General features: G+C 41.5%; 1 protein-coding gene across 1 annotated transcript; it reads left to right on the top strand.

Moving 5' to 3' along the window:
• The first annotated feature begins 1,222 nt into the window (after positions 1-1,222).
• LOC132061270 (uncharacterized) lies at positions 1,223-8,016 on the top strand. Its single transcript, XM_059454113.1, has 7 exons — positions 1,223-1,335; positions 1,734-1,849; positions 1,952-2,028; positions 2,297-2,586; positions 2,826-3,052; positions 6,478-6,666; positions 7,955-8,016. The coding sequence occupies exons 1-7, from the start codon at positions 1,223-1,225 to the stop codon at positions 8,014-8,016; spliced, it is 1,074 nt and encodes a 357-aa protein (XP_059310096.1).
• Positions 8,017-12,196: the final 4,180 nt, after the last annotated feature.

The raw sequence follows: 12,196 nt of genomic DNA, 5'->3' as shown, positions 1-12,196 counted from the left end.
ATGCAGTTATCACAGGTACTATCTCCGTTTATGACTATATGGCTTTCGGTTTGTTTGATCCGGGTTCTACTTTTTCCTATGTATCTACCTATTTTCTTTGTGGGCCTGGATATGATGTGTGATACTCTTGATACCCCTATTTTTGTGTCTACTCCTATTGGGGATTCTGTGGTAGTGGATAACGTTTACCCTGCGTGTGCAATTTCTTTTATGGGGTATAATACTTGGGCGGATTTGATGATTTTAGACATGGTAGATTTTGATGTTATTTTGGGTATGAGTTGGTTGTCCCCGCATTATGCTATACTTGTTGCCCACTCTAAATCTTTGTTACACTAGCCATGCCGGGACACGGGCCGAGTGGAAGGGTAACCTTAGTCCCCTCTAAGAAAGTAATATCCTTTGTACGTGCTAGGAAATTTGGTAGAGAGGGGTGTCTAGCCTATCTGGCACATATCCATGATACCAGTGCAGATACTCCATCCCTTGATTCGGTTCCAGTGGTACGCGAGTTTGCGGATGTGTTCCCCGCGAACTTGCCTAGCATGCCACCAGATCGTGATATTGACTTCAGGATTGATTTAGACCCAGGGACTCGTCTTATCTCTATTCCACCTTATAGGATGGCACCAGCGAAACTCAGGGAACTAAAAGAGCAGTTGTAAAATCTTCTGAGTAAGGGGTTTATTTGCTCGAGTGCCTCTCCGTGGGGTGCTCCTGTGCTGTTTGTTAAGAAGAAGAATGGGTTTATGTGTATGCGTGTTGATTACCGACAGCTGAATAAGGTAACTATTCGAAATAAGTATCCCATTCCCCGTATTAATGACTTGTTTGATCGATTCTGAGGAGCTTCGTGTTCTCTAAGATCGATTTGAGATCGGTACCATCAGTTAAAGATTCGGGCAGAGGATGTTCCTAAAACTGCATTTCGGACCAGGTTTGGGCACTATGAATTCTTGGTTATGTCTTTTGGGCTTACAAATACCCCAGCTGCATTGATGGATTTGATGAACAGTGTGTTCAAGCCCTACTTAGACTCATTCGTCATAGTGTTCATTGATAATATCTTGGTGTACTCTAGAAGTAAGGAAGAGCATGAGAAACATTTGAGGATTGCTCTTGGAGTATTGCGGGAGAAGAAATTGTATGCTAAATCTCCAAGTGTGAATTCTGGTTGTCTTCCGTATCTTTCTTGGGGTATGTGATTTTGAAAGAGCGCATTATGGTGGATCCTCAGAAAATTCAGGCAGTCAAGGAATGGGCTAGACCCACATCAGTGATCGAGATCCGTAGTTTTGTGGGTCTGGCTAGCTACTATTGTCAGTTTGTGAAAGGGTTTGCTTCTATTGCTTCTCATATGACCCGTTTGACTCAGAAGGAGGTACTGTTTCGTGGTCCGACGAGTGTGAGGAGAGCTTTCAAAAGCTCAAAACATTGTTGATTACAGCACCGATTCTGGCATTGCCCATTGAGGGCAAGAATTTTGTTGTTTATTGTGATGCTTCACGTTCTGGTTTGGGTGTTGTTTTGATGCAGGAAAAGAAGGTGATTGCTTATGCTTCTCGGCAGTTGAAGGTGCAGGAGAAGAACTAACCTACTCATGATCTAGAGTTGGCAGCGGTGGTGTTTGCATTGAAAATCTGGAGGCATTACTTGTATGGTGTCCATTATGAGGTGTACACAGACCATCACAGTTTGCAGCATGTATTCACTTAGAAAGATCTGAACTCTAGACAGCGGAGGTGGATAGAACTACTAAAGGACTATGACATCACCATTTTGTATCACCTTGGTAAGGCTGATGTGGTGGCTGATGTGGTAGCTGATGCATTGAGCCGGAAGTCGACTAGTATGTGAAGTCTGGCTCGTTTAATTTCTTCTGAGCGTCCGTTGTCTAGAGAGGTGCAGAATCTGGCTAACAGTTTTATGAGGCTGGATATCTCTAACACAGGCAAGGTGTTGGCTTGTGTTGAGGCTCGGTCATCATTTTTAAAGCAGATTAAGGCTAAGCAGTTTGAAGATGCTAAGGTATGTAAAATACGAGATAAGGTGTTGCGTGGTGAGGCTAAGGAGGCCGTGATTGATGAGGAGGGTGTCTTTGCGAATCAAAGGACGAGTGTGTGTGCCACGTGTGGGCGACTTGATTAAGACTATTCTGATAGAGGCTCATAGTTCGAGGTATTCTATCCACCCTGGTGACACTAAGATGTATCGTGATTTGAGGCAACATTACTGGTGGACTAGGATGAAGCGGGATATTGTGGAGTTCGTCGCGCAGTGCTTAAATTGCCAACAGGTGAAGTATGAGCATCAGAAACCTGAGAGTACATTGCAGAGAATGCCCATTCTAGAATGGAAGTGGGAAAGAATAGTTATGGATTTTGTAGTGGGCCTTCGGAAGACATTAGGGAAGTTTCACTCCATCTGGGTTATTGTTGATAGGTTGACTAAGTCTGCCCACTTCGTTCCGGTGAAGATAACTTATGATGCAGAGAAGTTGGCTAAGGTTTACATTCGGGAGGTACTTAGACTCCACAGGGTTCCTATTTCCATCGTATCCGACAGGGGCACCACGTTCACATCCAGGTTTTGGGAGTGTTTACATAAGGAGTTGGGTACGAAGTTAGATCTTGGCCGCTTCTATCCTCGGACGCGGGCGGTCGGCGGATATTCAGGTTACGAAGGATATCTTTGCGTGCGTGCGTGATAGATTTCGGTGGGCATTGGGATCAGTTCTTGCCCTTAGCCGAATTTGCCTACAATAATAGCTATCACTCGAGTATTGATATGGCTCTGTTTGAGGCGTTGTATGGGAGGAGGTGTAGGTCTCCTATTGGGTGGTTCGATGCGTTTGAGGTGAGGCCTTGGGGCACTGATCTTCTGAGAGAGTCCTTAGAGAAGTTAAAGGTGATTCAAGCCAAGCCGTTGGCAGCACAGAATAGGCAGAAAGAGTATGCGGACAGCAAGGTCCGAGATCTTGAGTTCGAGGAAGAGGAGCAAGTGCTATTGAAGGTCTCACCCATGAAGGGTGTGATGAGGTTTGGGAAAAACGGCAAGCTTAGCTCGAGGCTCATTAGTCCGTTTGTGTCACACCCCAATCTTGATCAGGGTGTGATGGGCACCCGACCCCGTAACCGGAGCCGAGCTAACCCGCTGACTCCTACTACGTACTCAATTTTTTTTTTCAAAACCTCTAAGACAAGTAAGCATAAATAGTTTATTGAAATATCCTTTCGTTGTTCTTAAATGAAATAAAACATGCTTGTATATAATTCGTATCATAATACAAGCCGACTCCGAAACCCATGACTCTGTCTGCAAAGTCTCTATCTGTACTCGAAAATCCTGGCACATGTACGCTGACTCGGCGACACTCCAGAACAAGTGGAGCTTGCCAACCTCGGCGAAGCATCTTACGTACAGCTGCTATTCATGCAGGAGTACTGCGCGGCATGAACGCGGCCCCCGAAGAAGAGGGGTCGATACGAGCAATGTGCGAGTATGTAAGACATGAACGAGTAACAACATAGTAAGATTTGTAAGTATATCATGTAAAAGAGATACACATGCATACGAGATATATCATGGGAAGGCGTATGCATGCCACATATGGAACATATCACGCGTAAAACGGTAACTTTTGTGCGAGAGCAATAAGCGTATGGAAACATAGACAGTATCATAGGATAAAGGAGTAACCTGTACATGTGAGTGCCACTCAGGGCGGAGGCCATGCATGCCTAGCTTTTTCTTTTTCTTTTTCTGAACACGGTGTTTCTTGTTTTTGTACATAGAAAACATATATTTTTCAGAAAACGGTACTTTTTGCTTGCAGTATAGACGCCGAATTCATCGGCTCTCCCACCCCTCTCCCCAACAGTGTCCCAAATATATCATAGTATATATATATATATATATCACACAAACGAACGCGCGTACGGCTCTCCCATATCCGCGTCGGGCATCCGCGTCGGGATGATAAAGCCGGTGAATCGGTGGACACGGTTGCCCTCCCCATTCCCCACACACACCATGTATACATATACGATCATCAATATCGGTATTATATACATTATCATATAAACGGCATGCGTGGGAGCCCCGAGGAAAGTCATGTGTACACGGAGTGACGTAAGGTCGGTATCCTCCGATTACATTATGGATTGACCGGGATCGCTTTGTCTCGCCTTGAAGGAACGAGTATTTTAAGGCGAGACTATCAATGAAAAGCAACATCATGAACAACGTAGAATAGGGTCACAAACGGTATTTCGTGCACTTTGGAATCTTAGGAAAACGATCATCATACTTTTTCTTATCTCTAGCATCATCATTATCATCATAGGACCATAATCGTTGTCTTAGTCTTTAAGGCTTTCAATATTATAAAACTTGGTTTTTGGAGAACAATGAAAATTTTGGAAAACATTTGTAACCTTTCGGGAAGGAAAATCATGCCTTGGGATCAATGGTTTAGTTAGAACAGCTATCGTTATAATAACCAAGAATCTTTCATTGACTATTATACGGAAATAAGCCTAATGGAACAATAGGAGGGAATTCGGGAATAGTGGGCCCACCTCGAATCAAATGAGGGCGCATACACCATTTGCGTATAATACGTTTCGTGTCATTACTTATGAGGGTTTTAGGATGGTCGGGTGTGGTTCGTACAAGTTCTAGGTGTTTAGGAAGCTTTTCGGCATTTCACACAATTTCTAGTTCAATTCCTCTTGAATGAATAGTAACGGATTTCAATCTTGGTTTTCTAGGAAAGGAATTATCCCCGAGGCCCGTGTTCGAAGCCTACTACGTCTACGACATGCCATAGAAAGAAGGTAAAGTCTTACATACCTTTTCCGCCTTGTACGTCGCTCCAAATGCGACTTCCGATTTCGCCAAAATCTACAAATTGGTCACATATACCAAATAGTGATTAGAACCTTTAGGGGTTAAACCTTGAGTCGACACTTGCTTACGAAATTTCGGCGGACATTTCCCCGTAAATGCGCCATCCCCGAGATTCTAACTCGGCCCCGATTCAACAACAACCCGAGAATGGAACTCGGCCACAATATCAACAACAATGCCAACAATTCAGAGTCATGTAACTTTCAAACGATTCAATCATTATACTACTTCATCCAATACTTTACAATTTCAACAAAAACAATAACAACTTAATTCCTTCTTTCAAATTCATAAACTACATCCACACTTCCATACATCAACAACATTACTTCCATAAATTCAAGAAAGCGTATTAAAATCATATTAAGCTCCAAATCAGCCCACAACACCACAACTTCAACATAAGACATCAAATATTCATTTTACGCATGAAATTCACAACCACGACAAGCAAAATACTAAATGACATTGGTTCATCTCTTGCATACCAAACATCCCCCTATTCGGCTAAACATCAACATACAACACTCCATGAGTTTCATTCATCTTCTATGCATTACAACAACACAAGGACATGCTAAATTCAATTAACTCATCACTCATAACATACAACAAACATACACGGCCAAATGCCCACTTCCACGGTTCAATCTCCACATCCATATTTTCATGTTCTTCATTCATTTCTACATACTACAACACCAATAAATCATGCATAACACATGAAAAGAGAATTAAAACTTGCCTAGTTCCACCTCGCTTCTTCATTCGGCCATGGTAGTGAATGGCAAGATCAAGGGTTTGCTTGATTCAACAACTACCCCATGTTGTTTAGCACCTTCCAAAGAGTGGAAAACATGGAAGGAAATAATTTTTCTTCATCAATCTCTCATGGCCAAATCGCTGCTTGACCAGAAACTTGACTCCTCTCTTCTTTTGTTTTTTTTTCTTTCACTCTCTTGAATTCTCTAGACCTAAAATGAATTATTGGCTCCTTTTGTCATCACCTCCTCTATATATATAATATGGAGCACATGACCATGCACATGGCCAAGCACATGGCCGGTCATGTGCATGTATTTTCCCTCAAATTTTTTTTCAATTTTCTAGATTTTTCTTTCCCTCCAAGTTTCTTCAAGCTTCTTGAAATTTCCAAGTAGAAAAGATGACTAACTAAATTGGGCTTAGTCATCCCTTGGCCCATGCATACATATTTAGCCCACAAATATATAGTATACACTTGTGCCCTTTCATGGAATTATTAGCCTCTAGTTTTCCTTATTCCAAATTGCCCTTATCGCTCCTCAATAATACCTACTAGCGACTTGCACTTTAAAAACAAAGTCGGAAACTAGCCTTGTCCTTAACTTTCCGCCATTACCTCGGAATATTCGAATGTACAAAAATACGAGGTGTAACAGTTTGAGATTCTCAAACGTGTGGGGGAGGTGGCTTACAAGTTGGCTTTACCTCCGGGGTTATCGGCCGTTCATCCGGTGCTCCATGTGTCGATATAGAAGAGGTACCACGGTGATGGTTCCCATATTATTATTCGTTGGGATTCAGTGTTGTTAGATGAAAATCCTTCATATGAGGAAGAGCCCACTGCTATCCTTGACAGGGATGTCCGCAAGTTGAGGTCCAAGGAAATAGCCTCTGTAAAAGTTAAGTGGGAGAATCGACCAGTGGAAGAAGCCACTTGGGAAACAGAGGCGGATATGCGTAGTAAATACCCTCAGCTTTTCGCCGAATCAGGTAACTCCTCCCTAGATTCTTATTCTTATCCGTTTGGGGACGAACGGTGTCTTAATTGGTATCTGGTGTAACGACCCTTCTGGTCGTGATGAAAATTTAGGACTCCATTGGGAATTCCGAGGCTGCGGGTGGATTCGTAGGGCGTCCTTTTGTATGTGTGCATGTTTCGTTTTATGTGTTAAGGCCTTGGATGAAATGTGGGGTGATAGGGGGGAAAAACTGGACAGAAAACGACCTCACTGCCCAAAATGGACAGCTACAGCGGTGGGTTTACCGCTGCGGTGGTACCGTTGTAGCGGTGCCTCGACCGTTTACAGCAGCCAACCATTTCTTTGGTGGCCGCTATGGCGGAAGGTTGACCGCTATGGCGGTACCGCTATAGCGGTGAACCGACCGCCATAGAGGTCAGTCGATAGAGTGGGGGACCACTATAGCGGTCACTTGACCACTATAGCGGGACCGGCTAACTGACGCGCGTAGTGACCGGCTGTGTGCGGTTATTATTGAAAACGATAGCCGGGTTTTAAATGCCTTAGTTTTATTTTCTCATTCATAACACCCCAACACACTTCCCAACAAACATTTAGAGAGAATTTCCAAGCTAGGGCAAGACAATCTTTTGTCGTAAGTTCCATTGCTTCCATTCTATCATTCTTTTCCCCTTCATGATTATAATCATCCTCATGGGTCTTTAATGGTGAAATTGAATTAGAAAACCCTAGAATATTAATGAAACTTCAAAACTTGTTAGGTTATGATTATTATCGCTTAGTTATCATCTAAATGCATTGGTTAGTTGTTCTTGATCATAAATTGAACATTTAGAGACATAAACTAAGTGATTGGAGACCTCGAGTTCTATAAAAATGGTGTCTTTGCCATGGAAAACTGCTTGTAAGGGAATATTGATAGAATGTTGTTATAAATTGATGATTAATGATTACTAAGGGTAAAAATAGGTTGTTTATCACCTAGAAAATCATCCAACCCTTAGAATAGGGTAAGGGATGGGTATTCTTGCGTTGGAACTTGTGATTGAGTATTATAACTCATTGGGTCCCCTATTTCTATACTTTGAGCGTTCTGAGGCTTTGAGGAAAGTAAAGGCTGTAGCAGAGTGACTTGCATTGTTCCAGCTTTGCTTTGAGGTAGGTTACGGTTTACTTTAGTTAGACTTTGTTTAGTTGAATGTATGTTTGTGATTTCATTAGGAGAAAGCATGTCTAGTATTCATTACATGATATTGTGTGGTTAAGCTCCTATGTGTTTGTGATTGAATGTGGTGTAGGCTTCATGCCATTATTCCTGTGTGATTTAATCTGCAGTGGTTGTATTGTGATGAGAAGTTAATGTAGTCTTCTCGAGGGTATTGTGACATGAAATGACGAGGTGAATATGGATATTGGGAAGATAAAAACACTATTCTATGAAAGGTACGACAAGGCACATATGTGGCCTAGATGATGCGCTTATTGGTCCGAGGTTAGTTCTAAATATGAGAGGTTTATCATTATATCCCGCGGCCGAGATTCATTCGGGAGCGGAGGTTGTGCTCGGGTCCGAGGAGTGTTCCGAAACTAGTGATACATGGACACCATGGGTCCCCTGCAGGTCATGACTACTAAGCTATGACATCAGATAGTATGTGTGTACAGTGAGTGGGGGCATAGTGTACTTTTATCTCAGTGGTAGTTAACGTGTTTATGATTCTTGGCAATTCGGTGATTTGTATTATTTGTCTGTGATTGACTTGTTGTGATGCATTGATATTCGTGTATGATTGACTGGCTTGTTTATTTTATTGATTTCATATGATATGCATGATACTAATCTTAGTCGGCCTATGATGCTTACCGGTACATAGTGTTTGTACTGATACTACCTTGCTGCATTCTTTGAGTGCAGATTTTGATATAGAGACCGCTACTCGTCCTCACATCTAGCGTGGAGAAGATTTGCTGATAAATTTTGGGGTGAGCTTCTTCTCATGCCAGGTCGCCCGAGGATCTTCTACTTATGATGTCTTTTTTTTTCCTAGACATTATGGATATTTATTAGATAGATTTCAGTTCTTAGATGTGTTTTGGCTTAGAGTCCTGTACGATGACTTTCGGATTTTGGGGAATTTGGAATAGTGAGACTTCCGCACTTGTTTTAGTATTTTATGGCATGACTTAACCAGTTTATTCGATGCGTGAATGAGTATAATCGTTTGACTTGTTTAATCTAAAATCAGACTTTAATGAATAGAGATCTTGTGTGTTGGTTCGCCCGCTAGGATTTAGTTGGGTGCCAGTCATGGCGGGTTGGGTCGTGACAATTTAGTTAGTACTGTTGCATGAATTAGACCAGATCTATGGGGTTGTATTTAGTATTTCCGCACTTTATCTTATATGGATGATTTGAGACTTATTCTATATTTAATTCTTCCGCCTTCACTTAAATTGGTTATAATAGGATAAAGGTTCGCCTATTGCGGTGGGAATGGTAGGTGCCCGCGCGTCCTAGTAAAATGGGTCGTGAGAAGTTTGTATCAGAGCCCTAGGTTACCCGGTCAAATACAAGAGCGTGTCTAGTAGAGTCTTATGGATCGGTACAATGAGCTCCGTACTTATCTGCGGGAGGCTATGAGACATTTAGAAAACTTCAAATTCTTTCATTTTCTCATGCGACTTTATTCAAATTGGTATCTAGTCGATTCCAATTGGTATCTAAATTTTCTTATCTTAATCAACCGCGGAGGGTGGACACTCGCCCTTAAATTCTTATGCGAATGGTTGATCTATGACGTGTTGTGGTTTGGGTGTGAGATATGTTATTCTAATTCGGAATGTGATCAAGTTCAGTCTTTAGTTATGGCCCAAGGATTCGATTGTGTGGAGTCATGATTAGACCCGTTTATTGTGAAAGTTTGTGAGAAATGGGAAGGTAGTTTAGAGGGTTACAGGGTCTCCATGTTTCAGCGTTGGGTTGCTCGGAAGTGACAGAGTGCATTTATGGCTTAACATTAATGGGTTTCTCGATGATATGGTCGGTTTGACTTTAGCTTTGTCAAGGCTTTATGATGGTGTGCGTGACACTAGTGAACCAATTGCGGGTCAACAATTCAGCAACGGTAGATTATTAGACTTGGTAGGTAAGAACAAATGTAAGTTCAGTAATGAACAACGAATGTGGGCAAACATATTATGATCGCGGGTAATAAAGAAAAGAAGTTGACAATAAGGACATGAAGGAAGCTTTTGTGCAAGTGTGTAGCGATGTAAGACTTCTTAGAGTATCTTGGATATGAGTACTTTTCGTGACATTGGGAAAGGAAAAATTGGTATCTGACACGGTTGTCAGGATAAGGTTGCGACTGGTACTAAGGTTATTCTTGATATAAGTTACTTGATGGTAAAGGAATAATTAATTTTTAAGTGAATGTTATGGGCACATCGTTGATCGGTAAATTTGACTGGGTGTTATACTTCTGGGGAGTTAGTAATTGACTGATGGAAAGGATTTCAAAAATGGGCGTATGTGATGAGATATGACTTGGAATTCTCTTTTGGTTGTTTCACTTAGAATTGAGGAGTAACATTGATATTGTCGTGGTTCGTTCGGCTTAGAGGGATGATTAGTTTAGGGGATCGAGTGTTGTTGGTAGAAAATGATAAAAAGTGATTCGGAATGAAATACGAGGATTGAAGGGTCATAATGAGGCATCTTACTATCTGGTTCAGGAGATTGAGGTGAGGTAACATGAGTACGTGAGTTGTGTTGGACAGCAAGGGCATTATACCATGTCGTACAGTAAGGGGTGTGACCTATGAGGTTGATGGCTGTCTACGAAGTTAAGGGCAGAAAGAAAATCATTAACGCAAGAGTTAATGATGTGGGGGTTGGTTGCAGTGTACAGTGTAGAGTGGGCTTAAGAGTTTATGGATGGGTTGTATGTTTGATTATGTCATAGACTGATAGAGATTAATGGTGGACTAAGGATGGGAGCCTGGTATTCATTGTGCTATTGGCTAGATTCCTCTACTAGTGTGTTATTACTCGGTTTGGGTGATTGAATAAAAAGGGATAGTCGTGCAAGTGGTTAGAGGTATTCAGATTCGATAATTGCAATAAGAGGTGATTCTTTGAGGACTAATAATGTTAAGGGTTTGAGTATGGGATTATTAAACATGGGTATTTGAGATGATAGAATAAACGATGATGGGTTAACTGAGTTAAGTTCGGTATATGATTCAAAAATTGAGTAAGGTAATTCAGGCAAGGACTATTCAGTGGGATACCTATTATGTGATCTTTGAAGTATATTTTCGAGGGGAGACCCTACTCGTGGTAATACAATATGATTGTAAGTAATATTGACGGGACAGTTTGGGTAAGAGCTTTTGGTTATTATGGACTTGGGGGTAATTGCGTGAGATTTTGAGCGGCAGTGTAAGATTGGATACTTTCGGAGAATTTATGAGTATATCGAGGTGATACTATGAGAGGTTCGATGGTTACATAAATACTATATGAGGCTTCAGGTTTTGCGTCGAAAGTTCGGAGTTGTATAGGATTTGCGTATTGGATAAAGGTTGAGAAACATGAAGTTGGAATCGTAAGGTATAGTTCTTCGGTGTTAAGTTGATAACCGGTATAGGACTCAGCTTGTGGAGTCTAAAGTGATAGACAAGATTTGTTATGCGTGGTATGGCTGTGATTGGTTTTGAAATTCGGAGTCAGTTCTAATGACTATTGGTGGTATTCGAGATTATCCATTCATTCAGGGTCAGCATGGTTTGAGTTAAGCTTAATGGTCTATGGTTATATTTTCAGGAAGATATTTAAAGATTCGATGCATTTCGGCTCAGATTTGAGGTATGACAGATTTACCGAGCCTTGTCAAGGTTTCCTAGTGGATTTGATGATATTTTCTAAGAACAGTTACTTGGATAGAATAATGGATTGCAATGAGCTTAGTACAAATTTGAGGAGGAACTGTTGTTCGAGATGTTTTTATAGTGACCAGTTGAGTTCCGACGGACTTTGCTCGGCGAGATATTCAGTGGTATGGTTCCTGTATTATGATTTGAAGGTTTAAGAAGACTTGGAACTAGCCAAGTTAGCTGTTAGTAAGGTCAGTTTTGATGGAATTGCGTAGAGAAACTCAGGTGACTCAGGTGAATAAATGATTCTTTCTGACAAGAGTAAGTTAAGGGTTCAGAATTTTGGTAGGTGTGTTCCTATATTTCTAAGGAATTACAGTACGAGAAACGACTCTAGCAAGTGCGAAGGAAAGGTTAGCTAAATTAGAGTATTTCATCGGTTCAGAATGGATTATGGTTGTGACCATGTTTTAGAGGATTGCATTGGTTGGGGAAGTAGTTGTGGGGCCTTTGAATTGCGTTTAGAGTTGCGGTTTTATCAAATCGGAGGATTAGAGCAAGCGATTCGTTTATTTGAGGATCAATTACGAGGGAAATCCGAATATGGAGATATGAGAATTCGAGCTTAAGCTATGTTTAGAGAGTCGTGACTGGTACACGAG

Source organism: Lycium ferocissimum, chromosome 6 (genome assembly GCF_029784015.1).
Source record: "Lycium ferocissimum isolate CSIRO_LF1 chromosome 6, AGI_CSIRO_Lferr_CH_V1, whole genome shotgun sequence".
In the NCBI taxonomy this organism is placed as follows: Eukaryota; Viridiplantae; Streptophyta; class Magnoliopsida; order Solanales; family Solanaceae; genus Lycium; species Lycium ferocissimum.
The sequence above is the reverse complement of the archived record's forward strand: the minus strand, read 5'-3'. Positions and strand labels throughout refer to the sequence as shown.